General features: G+C 38.1%; 1 protein-coding gene across 1 annotated transcript in view; it reads left to right on the top strand.

Moving 5' to 3' along the window:
• mtus2b (microtubule associated tumor suppressor candidate 2b) overlaps positions 1-18,580 on the top strand; it is a 47,940-nt gene that overhangs the window by 6,329 nt on the left and 23,031 nt on the right. The window contains exons 3-5 of the mRNA XM_036563438.1: positions 9,891-11,923; positions 12,065-12,272; positions 15,643-15,852. Of these exons, the coding sequence (XP_036419331.1) occupies positions 10,064-11,923; positions 12,065-12,272; positions 15,643-15,852 (2,278 nt within the window). The 5' untranslated portion in view covers positions 9,891-10,063. The remainder of the gene's footprint in view (positions 1-9,890; positions 11,924-12,064; positions 12,273-15,642; positions 15,853-18,580) is intronic.

Here is an 18,580-nt window from a genome sequence, read left to right as displayed (position 1 = left end):
TTAATTTTGTCTAAAAACAAAACGTGAAGTGCTGCCCCTAGCTAGTCTTCAGCAAGATTGCTCTGATTTCCTAAGATTATGCTTGGCCTCATGCATCATGCATTATTTATTTGTGAATTGCATCACAAATAAACCAGACATCACCACTACTGGATTCAGTATGGTTTCACTATGAGGTTTGTTATTTGCAGGAAGAAGGCAGGTAGCTCACACTTGTCTCAGTAGTCATTTGATTAGCTAAACTGCTCTATGACAGGGATGGTAAGCTGTCCCCAAATCATAATTAATTGTTAAAGGTGTTTGTGAAATATGATTGATGATATATTGAGTGTGAAATATGCAACAAAGCCTATAGTACTGCACAAAATCAAACACCACCTATCATGTATTTCAGTCAGAATAGCCATTTAGTAAAAGTTATCCTTTTTTCAGGATCAGGGAAATAAGGAAAAAACATATTAACAGAAAATTACATAGATGCCTTAATAACTGAATCATTCCATTCTTTTTGGAAGATTTGTTTTCAGTTTTCCAAAGAAATCTGCAGGGATATTTTTTTTTGACAACTCCAAAGTTCAGTCTTAGAAATTAGTTGCGTTTTCTGCTTCTACACATTCTGTAATGTTGAGGTCTGGGGTCTTGGTGGTCAGTCCATCATTCTGAGAACACCAGCAGCTTTGTTGTTTAATTTGCTAATTTTCTTCTCTATTTTCCTTTACTTAGTAACAGCAATTAGTATTTTTTTTCCATATTGTGAAGCCTTTACCAGAATATTGAACTGCTGCCTTAATTCTCTCTCTGCTTGTTGCCTGGAAATTGGAGCTCCTGCAACTCTCTCTTTCTAATTGAGGAATCCCTTGTGGAGCACCATTTTGGTCCCTCCTGGGTTGTATTGATCTAAAGGCATGAGTGATGTTCTTGATGTTTTCCTGCTGGCTTCAAAGAATGTGATGACTGAATGGTAGGCATTGTTTTATTTTATCTGCTCTGAAATACTTTGGAAATAATTGGCAGTGTATTGGTGAGTCATTTTTTAGCTGCCCAGACCCCAGATTATTGGAAAGTGGGTCAGACTTGTTGTTTTGCTTATAGGAGTAAGACATAATAAAGCTGGCCTTAAAGCAGTTGTTAACACCATTCATGTCAGGTTAAGATATGTTTACATTATTCATGTAAGGATATTTTATACAGATAGTATGCTAGTATCAGTCAGATGATTTGACTATATATATTTGTATATATACATGGAGAGAGAGCGCGAGAGCGAGAGAGATATATTTTATATATATTTTACATACACATTATTAGTTTGCTTGGATATTCTAAGTATAAATGGAATCTCAATGTTGCACAGTAAGTAGTCATCAGTGCTGTCCTGCAGGATGCCCTTTAAAATCTCTGACTACAGAGGAACTGGACTGTGGAGGTTTGGCTAGGGCTGATTGATTGACCTTCCCTACTATTGCTGACAGAGCAGAACAGTTTGCTCTGCTGCTCTGCAAGTAACATACAGCTAGCCAAGCTATTCAGAGTGCAGTTTTTGGAGTATACTGAGTGGTAGCAAGGAATGCTTGAATGGAAGCTACAGACACAGGTCTGTTCTGTTAAGAAAGTACACTGTAAAACGTGGAACAGGGCAATTGCTGATTCAAAGTGCATTTGAGGTTTGATTTGATGAAAAATAATGTTTTTGTTCATCTGAAGAATAATTTTGCCATGCATTGTTATAATCAAAGTGTTTATCTGACCCAAAACACAGTCAGTCAGAAAACAGTGAGCCAGCATAATGATTTAATGATGGAAATGTTGTAGTGTTTATTGGCCCATGATGTTCTATCATGTCCAATATATCAGACAAAGTTAAGATAATATGAATGAAACAGTTGATAGTTATGATTATCAACAGTAAATGTGAGCCACATGTTTGCATCTGTTGTGAGCATCAAATGTGGCAGTACAATCTTTTTAAAGGATCCATAATACATCTTTTAAAGATTATATGCATGAAATATAGTAGTTGTTACTGTATTATAACATACTATATACACAGTTGTGTGCAAAAGTTTGGGTGCCCCTGGTCAAATTACATGTTTTGTTGATTTTCTAAGTGAAAATAAGTGAACACATCCTCTACAGAAAACCCACTTCTGCACATTTTATTACACAATTACTATTTAATTGCTGAACTTAACACTTTGGGATAAATAATAATACAATGTAAAATATGATCCATGCCATGGTTATTGCACATTTTATATTGTGTATATTTTCCTATTGGAAAAATAAACCATACAATATAAAATGTGAAATAACATTTTGCACATCTACCATTTTTAAGTGCAATGCAATTTGATTTAAGTTTATTTCACCTTTTTTAATTTGTCCAGGGGTGTTCAACCTTTTGCATATGACTGTAACATTGTATCTGTTTTATTGACTTCCTTTCAAAGAGCTCTGATGCAGACATCATCTGTCTAAGGTGCAGGCTTAAAGTAAATGGCTCTGGCCATGTGACTAATTTCATTACCCTCATTAAAATTTTCATATGAAGTCAAGACAGCCTATTATTTGATTTATAAGTGACTGTTCTCTAAAGCACATTAACACTCTTTTTAGGGCTTTGAATTGAAATCTGAAACAAAGCATTCCTGGTGGATATTGGAATGATCTCTGTGTCTGCAAAAAAAGTTGTCAGCATTGGACAGATATTTAGATTTGACTGATATTTCAAACTGATAATTGCTGACAAATGTATTGTACTCTGGACTACTGGGCTGAAATATCTGCATTTTATTATTTTACTGTATCTGTAGTCCTCTGTAATGCTAATCCAGGTAGATTAAGTCTCAGTTTTAACATTTTATAAAAGTCTATATATCGGCATTGGCATTGGCAGATACGTACATGAAAAATATTGGATATCAGCCCATAGTTCCCATATCGATGCATCCCTACAAAGCATCTGTATGTTTTCTCAGAGTATGTCTGGTTAGCATTTCACACTTAACATCTCACTGCTTAATATGAACACAGACCACCACAAACTGCAATTTTACACACAGACAGTGTCACAGATTCCCTGTGAGATTTATCACTTAAGCTTCACAGGGATTCATCTGCATGTTTTTACTGAAAGCAATGCATGTGATGCACAGAGATACAGAGATTCCGAGACAGATGGTAGATGAAAATTTAGACTGACCGTAGAGACACTGCCAGAGTAAATGAGGCTGGCATGTTTTTATTCACCTCAGAGAACCACTCAGGAAAATTTCAATGTAAGTCAGTGCTAAACCTCTGAGATGCATGCTTTTTGTGTGGAAGTGAATCTGGCATTCTAGCTTTGAGAGTGTGTAATAAGTGGGGAACTGGCCAATCAGCTGTATTTTGTGCCAGACTGCTGCAGAAATGCAACGGGTCTGAATTGATCAAGTATTTTGAGTCACATCGCCAATCTCTCCTTTCTGCAGCCAGCAGCATCCATTATCTTCCCTCACTGAGGCATTGAGACGCTATCCAGCTCCAGCGGATCCATTTTTAACTTGTTTATGACTCGTTCTCTGCCTGTGGTAGATGTGCCTCTTTTAGTAATAGCAGTTACATACAGCCCTGAAGCCCTAACAGAACCACAACAGTGTTACATATTACACCTTCAAGCATGTGGGTGAAAAGATATAAATGTTTTGCCTGTCATGGTTGGTGGGATCAAGCCACAGCTGTTGACATCTAGCATGTGTTAGAGACTGTAGAATGTGTGATACCTATATTCTGTAGGACCCTGTGATTGCAAATCTGTAGGAAATTTGCTGGAATGTTCGTATGAAATGTTTAAGGAGGGCATGGGCATGATATGTTGTTGTTTTTGTGGTAAATGACATCATCATATACTTTGCTGAGTATATCATGGGTATCATCTCCAGCAGTGGGTTCCCAATCTTTTTACAGTCCCATACTTTGTCACACATTAAAACTCCTGCTTACACACACATATATGCGCATATTGAAATGAAGCATATATGAAATATTTAACTTTCTGAAATTTGTCTCTCTTTAAGTATCACGTGTTTATTATGCAATGTCACAACACACATAATATAATGAATATTAGTGAATACATCATGTTAGGCCTGTGTCGTAGGTGTGGTTCACTCTGGAGTGTGATGAAGAGGATGAAGAGTGAGCTTTCTTCATAAAGGCATCAGCATAGGCAGTAGTAAATATGAGGCACATATGTGTGTGAGAGAGTCTAAGATTGTAAAATAAACAGCTAATAACATTCCTGAGCCACATGTCACATACATCACAGTACCGTCATCTGTATAGTGTTTAGCAGCGCTACGAACACAAAGCAGCTCTTCAAATATTTAACCAAAGTACTAATGGCTAAGCATTAACTACAGCAGGCCACAGACTAACAACTCAGTACAACTGCAAACTAAACCGCTTTTGGTAAAATGAAACTAAATTGAGTACATGACTAACAATGTTCACACAGTTAGCACTTAACACCTGGCAGAAGTGTTTATGTTGTCTGTATCAGGGAAGTACCTGTGTAATTGTCCGGCCGGCTAATGGAATTAAATGAAAATTAAAGGAAGTGTAAATGTTAAACGTTTATGTCAAAAAAGTTCTGTACCCCCAGTTTGGGATCCACTGATGTAGAGCAAGATTGGAGAACCAAAGGCCAGAGTCCAGCTCAGTTTCATGATGGAACTAACATTACAACTAAACGTGGCATTTAACTGAGTTGAAAAATAGAGATAGCTCCGATCCGAGACTGACTATAGTTATCGGGTTGATGTCAGCAGAAAATGCTGGATCAGATATTGAGGATAAAAAATAGTGATTCTCATCCAATCCTGTGATAAATCTAAGCTGAAATACCACTCCCTCACATTGTGAGATGTGACACTGTTAGCCTCGTATTTCTTTCTGTGGAGTAGTAGTGTTTGAATGGTTTGTGCATGATGGTCTACTTTTAGATTCTTATCTAATAAATAAGCGAAGCACTTTAATTAAAAATAGCTCATTCTGAAGCTTAGTAGTATTTAAAGAAAAAATATTGCGGTGGTGTCTGTATCAGCCAGTGCTTAGCATTTCAAGATCAGCATTAGGCCTGTCACAATTATTACATAATTGGCTGATCACAATTATAATTATTTAAGGAGTCTGCAGTTGTTATCCTCAGTTGTTCGCTCTTGCAATTATATGTTTGCACTGCAGCAAACAGAATAGGAATTGGGTGCATTATTGTCAGTTGGGTTGAGGCAAATTTATGAAAATAAATATAAAAGAAAAGAAAATGCATTCAAGTAGACATGTTATGGGTTATACATACAATATTTGAAACACTAGCTGTGCTTTATAGTGTCCCAGTCTAATGCTGTAGCCACAAGATAACATACCAGCCACAATCTAACGTGCTGATCATGATACAGTGATACAATATATTATGATACAATATGAAACGCTGCAATGCAATTCATGACAATACTGTAGATTTAGATCCCTAAGCCTCCAACTGTTTTATAACCGTTAGAGGGTAGCAGTGAGTACTGTTTGCTTATTTGAGTTCAAGCTGTGTGTCATCTGGTGTAGCTACTAAGTATTGACAAGCAAGATAGCTAATCAACCAATTTGTCCGCTTTATGCTTGCACTTTGGTTTGGAGCACAGACTTGGTTTTAGAGTTTATGGCGTTGCATAGGATCTGACCTCCTTCATTAACAGTCATGCTCATTTATTTATTATCATTTCTACAATTCCTTAGATCATTCTGTCATGTTGATAGGAGGCTCTATTCAATTACTCAGGGACTTGATATCAATGTGTCGTTGTCCTGCTGAGGTATACCTCTCTTACCTTAGTTTACCTTTGCCAGACTCAATAACAATCAGCCCTCTGCTCATCCTGAGATGCGTGGCTTAAGCACACAGACATGTACATCAGTAATAGTGACTGGCCTGCCTTTTATCTTCAAAGTAGCTTTCTATCCCTATTACTTTCTTCCACTGCTTTGCTCCCAGTTCTACAGTCTTTACACTGTATTTGTTTTTGCAGCATTGATGGACGCAGTAATAACAGTACCCTTCTTTCTGGAGCTAATGACACAAAACTAGGACAGGAATTGTACATCCAGTTGCTTTTTAGGCAGGTTCAGTATTTTAACTTACTAGTCAGTGAGACTTTGTAAATAAGTAAGAAATGAAGAAGATGGAAATGTGCAGATTTTAGAAGCAGTTATTTTGCACAAAGGCAATCCTGTGTTGAAGGGAGAGGGTTGTTTGGACTGCATCATGTAACTCCCAGTTTGAAAACAAATCCCACTCCAGCCTTGGTTGCAATAGTGCAACAGATTTTCCAAAAAAGGGCTAAAAATGGTGAAAGGAGCTCACAAATACCAATGGGCTATTCCTGTCCAAGAGTTGATGTTTATCATATATTTATGGGTAGCCAAAAAAATCAAAGGAAACATTGTCATGTTCAATATACTCTGAATATGTGTAGTCTATTGCACAATTACCCATTACACATTTTCCACTGAGGGAAGCAGATTTCAGTTTTTGATTTGGAGCCTATGCAGATGTATTCTAATGTCGGCTGTACATCCTGCGTAAAGAATCGTAATGTTGTGTAATGTTGAATTCTGAACTATTCTGCACGCAACCATTGAAAAAATGTGAGGCACTGAATTTACTTGATTTAAATCAGTATTATGTTTTATACATATTTTTTATTCCAGAAATGGTCTCTATCTCTGTTTCTGGCAGCAGTATGTCACAATTTTGTCTTTGTATCTTAAAATAATGACTTATTTACTAAACATATTGACTTACTATGTCAACATAATGACTTATTTTCTCAAAATAATGATATACCGTGTCAAAATAATGACATGGCATGTCAAAATGATTTGTTAGAATCTTAACCAGTGATAAATTATGTTATTTGAATATACTGTGTCATTTCATCTTAATCACAAATATCTTCAGAAAGTAAATAATTATTGGGAGATAGTAAATGAATATTTTGAGAACGTAAGTCATCATTTTGATGTAATAAGTCCATTTTTAATATACCGTTGCCAGAAACAGAAGGACAAAAAAAATCAAGATTTCCCTCTCTACTCGATGAGAATAGGCTTCCACAGTGATATCTTTCATGCTGGAATGTTAGAAATCTTTCTGGGTTGGTAGAGGCTCTGTAGAGGCTTTGGACATTTTAACTCTAGGACCACTGGACCCTTGTAGGAAAAGTAGGTCAGGTGCAAAGTTGTCTCTGTGCAGTGGATGTTGAGGGGGAAATTTGGGGCTTGGGAGGGGGGTAAATCATATATAGGATGAAAATTCTTTCTGCAGCATTGAGTACCATTACAGTACTATCACTGTTAGCATTTCTTCGTATAATAGGGCTTTCCATTGAGCCATTTTCTTTTAAGACCAAAACATAGATCAATATCTGATCTGATCTTCCCTCAGTTATAAGCCGTGACAAGCAGCACAGTGGTTCCATTAAGCCAAGTGCTCAAAGTCTAAATGTCTGCTGCTGACCTGAAAATGACAATATCTGTCATGTGTGACTGACAGGGCAGCTAGGCTCTGTCTTTAACTACTTGATATTAGTCCTTGACAACCAGTGTTTACAATTGACAACAAGCAGTCATGCTGTAAAATGATTCTTTTTGTATGTCAGTCATTCAAATAATCCTATTACTATAGAGTTACTAATTAGAATAGTAATGACTGTTTTTAATGAGCCTTTTATTGTATCTAACACTTACACCCCTCAACAGTCTTTGAGAACAGTCATATACCTTAAAGGCACAAAAACGTGTATGTGCTTTTTTGGCACAGTCTGAAAATCCTGACCATCTGGTCAGTGCATTCATGTTGTTTATAGCAGTGTGTACAAACATGCTTAGCACTATTACAGCAGAAAAAAGACAATTCAGTGAGAAGCAATTTAAAGAATCTTATTTCAGGTTTGCAACCAGCCACAACAACTATATGGTAATAGTAATAATACTGCAATAATAATATGCTAATACTAATGCTCACTTAAGGAAGTTCATGGCTCAGATTTTATTGCATGTAGAAATATGTAGTTATAATTTTATAGTAAAATCCAAACATAAAAACATCATTACAGCCACAGTAAGAAAGTAGGATAGGGCAAGTAGGTTCGATTTTGGAAGCTGAATGGACAGAATTGAGAGGAAAAAGCAGAACAAGAAAATTGGTGGAATCAAGCATAACAGATACAATAAGGAAACAATAATGAGGCTCTAGAGAGCAAATTCATTGTCTGATTCATTTTGTCGAGTTACTCAAATAGTCCAAATTATATTCAGTACCTATATTTGTTGTGTTTTTCATTTGTTACCTGTTCCTAGTTATGTGCATTTATGGTCTTAATGAAGTATCATTAGAGAATTGTTATGTGCGAAATATGAAAGGGACCATATTCTACATTTTCATGTACACTTACTTTTAACACCTATGTGGCTTAATGTACCTAATTGAGAATTTCCCCACTGTGGGACTAATAAAGGATTATCTTAATTGTATTTTGAATGACTGTTTTTCAGCCTCTCATTATCCCTTAGATTTAGGCTGTTTTTGTTACTGTGCCTTTATGATTGATAGGTGTAAATGACTGGCTGTCCTGTATTGCATCTCATTCAACAAGCAGTCTGAGCTGAAACACCTCCTTATAGCTAAAAGTGTGAATGGGTGGGTCTAAACTACTTTAGGCTGAATAAGTGGATCATCACAGTCAGAAAAAAACATCTCTATTTTTTCCATATTTTTTCTACATTGAACACAGCAGCTCTCCTTTACATTGTATGAGAATTTCATGGTAAACAGACCAATAGAAATGCTTCATAATTTTAAGAACATTTGTGCTTTCTCATGTAAACCTTCTATTTTGGAGATAAAAATGCAACATGTGTAGAAGTGACAAAAAATGGACTTGAGTCAGGCTGATTTGCAGCTTAGTTTTTATATATGGACTGTATGAACTGAGAGGTGAATGGTACATTTTGATATTTTAGTTGGTTTGCACACCTGCCTTGTTTTTTTCATGAAAGTCTGTGCCGACACAGGACATTAGTGTGGCTTTACCTCAGGGAATGGCCTCTTACTGGCAGGGCTCTGGAGCCAGCCTTGTTGCTGGGGAAAATTGGAGTCTAAGCTTTCTGTTCTGTGGTTTGTGGGCACTGTACTTTTCATCATTTTTTAAATGACATCATAAAAAATCTGTAATACTTTAATTAAAATGTAACAGTTTTGAGACTCCAACATGCAGTGTGAAGCAGTGTCAGTGAGTGATATGTTTTCAGAAGATGAAGACGTAGTTCCACAATGCATTTCCTTCCTGCAGTGCAGTTTGTAAATTTGCACAGCAGTTATAGTCGTGTGGTTTGCCAGTTGAAAATTGCCTATAGAGAAAATGCTAGGGTGTTGTAAATAAGTAAGCAATTTCTGGAGTCTAAGGAAAATTATAATTATAACAATTGACAACAAGCGTGCATCCAACAGTAGATACCAATTATAATTATATAAGGCCTATAATAAAGCATGTGTGACAGAAATCTTGCCTTCTTTTGCTGTGTCAAATGATATAATAATTATATTCACAACCCATCCAAATGCACATTGTTTTTAGCAATTAATAAAAAAAAACTTTCTAATTTGTTGCTGATTTAAGCATTGAAGTTTTCTTCAGGAACTTTTCTGACCTATCAGTGTTGTAGTACTATACAGTAATATAATACCAACAAAATAGCCTCTTCTAGATTTGGCTTTGTGCATTGTGTTTAGGTCATTTATACAGTGACCTGGCATCTGAATGCCTTTAGCTTAATATGATTTTTTTCTGCCTTGTCAGCAGGTTGAGAATAACAGCCCCTGATGTCCGTGGAAGTGCAGCGATTGCTTCCCCCTTATGAAAGATGCAAGTATGTTTTCTTTGCTAGCGTTTGCGAAGAGTCCTACAAGTGAAATGGTGCTGACATGGATGTGACAGCCATGAGAGCATAGAGACCCAAATCTTAATGAAATATGAGCATGAGTGACAAGCTTGTTGGACCTGTTGGATCTAGCTTTCAGGGAAGCCATGGGGAGCTCAGAAATAACAACAGGTGCGCTGAGGATTCCTTGGATGGAGATACCAACGCCAATCAGATCCAAAGCAAAGACAGTAGAACTTTGGAGGAGTCGTCTTTTGTAGCTCACAGTGAGGAACAGGACAAAATCATCATCTGGGGCACAGACTCTCAGTATGATGACCCAGAACTGGCAGAGTTTGAGATGTTGGAATGCCAAGAACTGGAGGCATACCTCGTGGAATCAGAGGATAACTATGTTAAAGATGCAGAAGGCATCCCAGGGAAGCTTTACACCAATGTCACTCCAACTGAGGACCCACAAGACCCTAGTAAGAATGAAGCCTCCCAAGCCGACACAAAGGAGCAAGAAAATGTTTCCCATAAGTTCATCAGCAAAGAAGCTGAGACATGTCTAGCTAGAGCTGAGGTCACCTCTGATAATGATGTATTTGTATCTTGTCACTCCACAATGTCCAGTCTTGGAGGAAGTTTTGCAAGTGCCCTAGAAAATGCAGGTCAGACCCAAACAGCAGAGTCTTGGGCTGCACAAACAGGAACTTACAGAACTCTCTCAGAGGACCTCACCTTTGCCTCACAGTCATGTTTGACTCTCTCAGATAGGAGCAGGAGTTCTCTACATGCTGACGGAACTCATGTTGATCTCAATCTTAACAATACCATGTTACCTGAGGAACCTCTTTTAGAAGCACAAGAAAAACAGCCAGCTGAAAATGTTTTAACATACAAGGAAACCTCAGGTCAGCTGAAAAATGGCATAAATGAATGTAACCCAAGCATTACAAATGCTAAAAATGAGCACAATGACACAGGGCATGCCAGCGAGGACAGTGCTGGGCACCAAGAAGATCCTGTTGATGAAGAACAGGCTATAATTAGGGAAGAATGCAAAGATCCAGATGCAAAAAACATTGCAGTGCAGCAAAAATCTTGCCAACCATTTGGGCCAGAGGACAACCATTCTCTTTCCCTGACCAAGATTCCTCGTGATTCCAGTCATGAACTAAAAAGTAAACCATCCCAAAGTGAGGAAACCTTTGACATGAACTATAAATCCTCTAAGCCAGGCTCAAAGGGAACACCTAGTCAGTGTGCAGTAGCTGAACCCAAACTGTACCAGAAGCAGGCATCCTTTGAAACAACTCGCAGTTCTAGCCCATCCAGCCTGGAAAGGCGAAAGCCGTGGTGCAGTCCATCTGGTCCTGCTACTCCTCCATCTCCTAAAAATACTGGATCCCCAAGAAGACAACTACCGTCTTCTCCAGCCAAGACAGTCAGCGCAAGAGCTACAAGCCAGGAGCCTGCTGGTTCTCCACAAAGGGGTACCAGTGGCCTGAAGCCACCAAGTAAAAGCTTTCTCAATACTGGTATCCCAAAACCCGTTCCCCCTCAACCACCAGCCAAAACAGAATCTCCTCAGAAGTCTTCCCCTCCTCAAAAGCCTAAAAAGGTCCGTCCAAAAATCATCACCTATGTCCGTAAGAGCCCTCAGGCAAAGCCACATTCTGCGGAGGGTCCATATGAAACATCTACTCTGCCCTCGAGGCTCACAGCATACACTAGCTCACCAGCCACTAAAGAGCAGAAGGTTGGAGGGCCCAAAGGCTCACCGGTGCTCAGTTCCTCCAATATTCTATATGATAAATATCGTCAGGAGCTGCAGAAAGGAGGATACTATTCCCCGCCTGGCCTGATGGTGTCTGGAATCAGACCTCCCAGTCACACTGTGCCTCACAAACTAGTGGGAAAGTCAGAAAGTTTTCATGGAGAACTCCCAGACAGATATATGCACGAGGTGAGTGTTTATGACATTAGTATCATGACTGCTTCATCCTCATTTAATCCTCAATTAATGTATCTTCATAGTATGTACCTTTGTCAGTCTACTAGCTTGGCTTGCTGCTTGATTCAAAGAGAACCTCTTTGCTGTTTCCAGGTGGGCAGGGGTGTCCAGCACAGTGCACATGAAGTAGCTGGTGTCTACCGTTCACCCAGGGCCCTCCGGCCTCAGCTGGGCCTTGGAGCTGTAACGAGGCAACCTACAACCAAGACTAGGATGATGATGCCTGGCCAGAGGTCAGCTTCACCTCTTAGCCATGCTTCTCCCACTGGCCAACTCACCTACTGCTACCCAGATCCGACAGGTTAGTAGAAGTTTTTATTAAGTGGCCAGGCTTAAAAAATCTCAAATCCCAAAACAGTTGTGCTCTCTGAAGAAATCTAAAGCTGCTAATGAAAATAAATGAGCAGTTCCATTTCTGCTAGCCTTTAACCTAACGGCTCAAGAGTTTTTACATTAGATGCTTAAGTAGTCCTGTTTTTGTAGGTATACAGTGTCTTATTATTCTGGGATATCCCTTCACTTTTTTTAAGAAGAACAAATTTAACAATAAAGGTGATTCTGAAATATCTGAAATATTTTTATTGTGCAAAATATTAAAAACAAAACTGAACAATATACAGATTATATACAGCATCAGAATTTCTACAAGGTTAAATGTAACTCTTATTCGGCAGCTTTTTGTTCAAATTTTCCGTTCCGCCTTAAATGGAACAGCAGTCAGTAGATACATTCTGACACCTGTGCAGGCACCTGAATGTAACTGCTGCAGCATTTAAGGTGGAACGGGAAGTTCAAATAAGAAGCTAGAGGGCTCAAGAGTTTTTACGCCCTCATTAAAAATGAATGAACTTTGTAATAATTAATGACTTCAGTGTTATTACAATTTTAACAGTTTTTTTCTCTAAAATGTCAAAATAACATGATCATTTTGGTCAGTTCATTTTCTGCAGCACGCCCTCAAAATATGAAAGTCAAATATTAGTTTGAAATATGAGAAGTAAACTGCGAGAATAGAGTCATGAGTTAACGAAGCTGTTGTTGGTCTACTACCTAATGTGAGTTGAGGTTAGCTGCTAAAGCAAATCACATGAATGATCTGAAAAAAATGAGCCAATATTATCTTTTTTCACGTTTTGTCACCAGTTTATACCAGAAATGACTTCAGCTTTAATAATGCTCATTTCTGCTAGCCTTTAACCTGCATAAGCACAAGAGTTTGGATAACTGTATGCACAGATAATTTTTTTGAGTTTTTTCAAAGTTGAACAAGGTGTAGAGTTATCTGAAATTGGGGGGGGTCATTACTCATTATAGAGCAGTTACTGGCCAGCAATTCACTGCAGTATTTAGCACTGCATTCAGGGAACTAATATGATTAATTATCAAGAATTTTAATTAATGAATTGTTGCAGTAAACAAATGTATTTACCCTGGATTTCACCTGTAATTATACCCACTAAGCTACATAAACAGATTGTAGGAAGACAGTCACTAACTAGCTACACTGCAGTGCAGCCAGAAAAACTCTAACATGCTCCTTGCCAACCTGCTCCCTCTTTAATTATCCAACCTAGTGCAAAAAGACTCCACTCCAGCTGTGAGGCTATGGACTATAATAATTTCAAGGGTGGCATATGCATGAAGCTTCTGACACCCTCGCCCTTTGAAGTGTATAGCAGTCAAATTCAAGAGTTCTGAGCCACTACTTTTTTTCTGAATCTGTTTACTGAGCTTTGCTACTTTTGTAATCTGCTGCATTTCAAAGCTTTCCATTCATTTTCAAAGGCTCCCTCTACTTTCACTCAGACTAATTGAGTATGTAGAATCTGTTTGCACTCAGGGATTAAATGCCTTCTAAATTATGAAATCCTATTTAGCTTAATATCATCTTTATTCCTTAAGGCCATTAATCGTTTCTGTTACATGATGTATTAGAATGATTGGCATGTTTACAATTTCAGTAATAATTGATGTCACCAGTATGTTACCCTAGATATGAATTCTGAGTTCATAAAGTGAGTCCAGGCAGGGGAAAAGCACTTCTGTCTGAGATCTCTCACAGATCTAATAAAGTTGTATTTCAGTGTCTTCATGCCCTGAAGAATAAGTGGTTGAGAGAAAGTTAACACTGAATGCACTATATTGAATATTCCATCTGAATCAGTCTATGCTAATATTAGAGTCCCATCTAAAGGCTTTACTACTGAGCATTTGCGTATTACGTGTACATAGTGGATGAATGTGTTTCATTTTAGAACCTTTTGCATATAATGTGCTATCCTGTGATATTTGCTGCAGTCCACAATTCCCAAACTTAAATGCCAGCATTACAATAGCAATAGCCTTTGCGCATTGAACAAGCTTCCATTTATATATATATATAGTGCAGTGGCAAGAAAAAGTTTGTGAACTCTTTGGAATTACCTACATGTATGTATAAAGATGTCTTAAAATATGGTTTGGTCTTCATTTAAGTTAGAATAAAAACACAATCTGTTTACACTAATAACACACAAATAATATATTGTTCATGTTGATACTGAATACATCATTCAACCTTCACATATAGGTAGGAATAAATATGTGAACGTCTAAGCTAATGACTTCAGCAAAAGCTAGTTGGTGTCAGGATTTAGCAAACCTGAAGTCTAATCAGTAAATTGAGATTGCAGGTGTGGATTAGTCTTTTGGCTTCCCATAACTTTCCTATTGATTGGTAGAGGCCTTGCACAGACAGCAAAAAATAACTGGACGCTTTTATTGTGAGCCTCTTATTGGGATTCTGAGTATTTAAAATAGAAAGTAATCAACTGTGACATAACTTTACACAAAACAGGTAAATTACTTTACTAGTCATGCCTCAATGCACAGTGTCCACTTCATTGGGCCCATGTTTTTTTCAGTCATACGTAAAGTGTGGACGTATTGTGATACAGTTATGATAACAGCTGTTGTTCCCTCAAAAAACAAAATAAACTTGCCTGAGTTTGCTTGAATGGAAGGTTTTAAGGGATAATGCTGAGGCACTGCCACACTGAAGTTCTCCATGACACATTCAAGGGCCTCAAAGAGACACAAAGATAAAAATCATATTGAATTGGTTACCCGTTAAAGGTTTTGCCAATTTTGCTCAGTAAATACACCATAATATGCATCTATCCATGAAGTATCTCTTATCTCTTGTGGATATTGCACATGAATGAACTGAGGTCATCACAGGCATAAACATATCTCCTGTATCTTTCTAATATTTCTACATTTTCTAACCACAGCTCCTTAATTATGTAACAAGATGAAGAGTTTATGTGGACATTCCATACAGAAACATAGAAACTCCCCAGTTCACAGATTAACATTTTGTAGAGCCTACAGAGCTTTGAATGAATGTAGTTAAGACATTTCCCAAGAGAACATTCCCCAGTCCTGAATCAAACCATAAGTGTTCATTGTGTCCAGTGAACACTGTAGGTGTGAATTTGACAGTTGGGGGAGGGGAAGGGGGTTCCATGCAGGTGTAATGACTATCAGCAAATGAAGTCAGGTTTGCATAAGAAAGTCAGGTTTACACTCTCAAATTTTTAAAATAATAGTTTAGTGTTATTATTTGAATGATCTTTATCTTATATGTGCATTTATGGAAATACAAATGAAATCATCTCTTATTATTTCAGCAGGGGATGTGAAGAAGCCTCTATTAGAAGTAGCTCCCAAGTCTCTGCTTCCTAAACCGGGTCAGTCTGGCCTGCGCCCTCCTGGCTTCTCCCACCTGCCTGCTGCCCGCCTCGCTGCCTTTGGCTTTGTCCGCAGTGCCAGTGTGTCCTCCGTGTCCAGCAATCAATCTAATGAGAGCACTCACAGTGACCCCTGCCGACCCACCAATCGTAAGTGCCATTGCTGCCATTACAAATGCTTAAGAAGTAGTTCACTCCAACTGATTGCAATGCAGTATTTGGTACAATCCATTGTTGAGGTGGCTGAGTTTGTTTTAATGATTTTTCACAAGTGTGTTTTTCACACCAAACACCATCTACTGTTGTATTATTCCTCTCGACTGTGACTGAATTTCTGTCTGCTGAAGGAATTTGTTCTGTCCATACATCATCAATATTAGTAAAGAGTTTGGAATAAAACAGAAACAATATTGGACAAAATCAGTTCCAGTACCTGTTTCTTATTATTTGCAGCTTTTGCTCTTTTAGTTCTCTTTAAATAGCCACTCTAAAAAAAGCAAGATTGTTAACTTGCTTATGCATGACTGCAGAATATTATTGCAGTGGAAATACAGCTTGGTAAAGAAGTCCAACAGAACTCCATTAAACACAGAAATGAGCTATGGTTCACCATTCTCATTATACAAATAATGAGCCATAACTGCAATACACATAACAGCACAAATTATGGAAGTATTTTTTCATCAGGTCCAAATGGCACATGCAGTGTTGCCAGGGCAGCAGAGCCAGCATGTTACACAACTGCTACTTTTTATGTAGCTATTAGTAATGGAGTGAGTTTCAGTCTCCTGTGTAGTCCCATTGGAGAGGAAGGAGAGAAGGAGAGATGGATAGGAACAGACAGAGAGTTCGAGAGAAACTGGAGTGAGTAAATGAATTTGTTAATAAAGCTGTTGGAGACTGGATTGGAAGTGCTATATATGGACAACTTGGCCCGTAGGCCCAGCAAAACTGTGCTAAATGTTGTTTCACGTCTGAATTTCTACAAGGTTTCAGATAGCTTCTTATTCGGTTGTTTTTTGTTCAAATTTTCCATTCCGCCTTAAATGGAAAAGCAGTCAGTAGTTACATTCTGATGTCTGTGCAGGCACCTGAATGTAACTGCTGCAGCATTTAAGGTGGAATGGGAAGTTAAAAAAGTTCCCTTCAGCATTGTCGAATTTCTCAAGTCATTTGTCTCATACACTCGTGCCTCCAACTGACATACGCTGCTGAAATTTGGGAAATATTACAATTATTCATGCTTCAGTACCAGCTGTTCCACGGCTTATTTCACGCACAAGTCTAAGAAAAGACTGGGCAGCTGGCTGAACAAAGCCAAAACAAACTTTTTTCTTAAAATCAGCTCAATGGAAAATGCATTTTTAGGCTCAAAATAGTCTAAAGACCCTAGCAACCACAAAAATGGCCACAAGTTAACTGTAATCCTAAAAGAGGAAATCTAACTGCTAAAATTTGGGGAAATGGGCAGAATTTCCCTCGGGTGTGAATTTCCTGCTGGTGTGAATTGGGCCTAAAGGTCTCTGTTGTCTGCTTGAAGGAGGGATGAGTCCCACCTTCCTTTTGCCAAAACCTTATGAAAGTGTTCCTGGAAGTATTTTGACATGGCGACTCTTGCTTCATGAATCTTCTCTGGCTAAGCAAAACCACAAACGACGGCCCATCCTTTATGTCTGCTACCTCAAAAGTGAAGTGGATTACCTTAGATGCAAATGACTAAATGACGGGAGGTGATTGAGGGACTGCTGCACTTTCATTTTTATTTGAAATGTGACTGAAACATACGTGTGTCTGCTACTCAGATAAAGGGGGCAACATTAGCAAGGTTTGCACTGTTTGCTATTTGCCCTTATTTCTGGAAGAATTTTAACTAAAATAATAACTTTAGCACAAAGAGAATTAATAAAACACAACGAGTAAAGGGCAGCTCTACACCCAGTGCTTACAATATATTATTTAGTTTCTGTTGTTTATTGGAGTTTAAGAAGTGTGACAATTGAGAACTGACAGTCCTACCTGTCAGTAAAACACTGTTTCACTAAAACAATTGCCATATAAAATTAAATCCTACATTTTTTTAATTTAAAATTGGTATCAACCCCATTTTCATGTTGGTCGGGCCCTATTAAGGAGGCAGATAGCTTTACATCAGTAATATACCTAGGAAGAACTTGCCTTCTATGAGTGAAAGCCAAGCACAGAAACTAAAAAATCCTTGAACAAGACCAAACAGACATGAAAGACTTTTATGGTATCAAATGAATTACTTCCAGTGAATAATGAGAAATTCCAGGCCTACACAGAACTAATGTAGCACAGGTGAACTCAATGCTCATCATTTACTGGTAGCTATCCAGTGAAAGTGTTGAGACAGAGCCAGACTGGAGCCAGGGCAGAGCAGGCTGAATCCGGTGATTGAAGCTGTAGATGAGCGGATAGAGGTCTGACTGTGACAGAATTACATGAAGGTTTCTGTCTGTAGTGAGTTTGTCTTCCTCAAGAAGACAAGAATCCTGTAAGGACTTGTGAGACAGATCTGTGTCTGATATTGAGTGGGATTTCATTCCACCTCCTCTCTTCTCCCCTCTTGATTTCACTGTTGCTAGTGAAGCATGCTTATCATTAATCTTTAAGTGTGTTGTATTTCTCTAGGTGTTTCCTTTTTTCCTTCACAGAACAAAAGTTTTGTTTTTTTTTGTGCCACACGCAAAAGCTGAAGAACTTCAAAGCAGCTTATTCTGTCTGTTTTAATTACTCCAACAGCTAGCACAGTCATACTGGAGAACAGAGAGCGTTCATTCACACAAGCTGAAAGAACTACAGGCTATTTCTACACACAGACTTTAGCGCAGGCACTGAACCAGTCTACTTGTAATGT

The sequence above is a fragment of the Colossoma macropomum genome, unplaced genomic scaffold (assembly GCF_904425465.1).
Source record: "Colossoma macropomum unplaced genomic scaffold, Colossoma_macropomum, whole genome shotgun sequence".
NCBI classification, from domain to species: Eukaryota; Metazoa; Chordata; class Actinopteri; order Characiformes; family Serrasalmidae; genus Colossoma; species Colossoma macropomum.
This window is presented reverse-complemented; position numbering and strand designations above follow the sequence as displayed.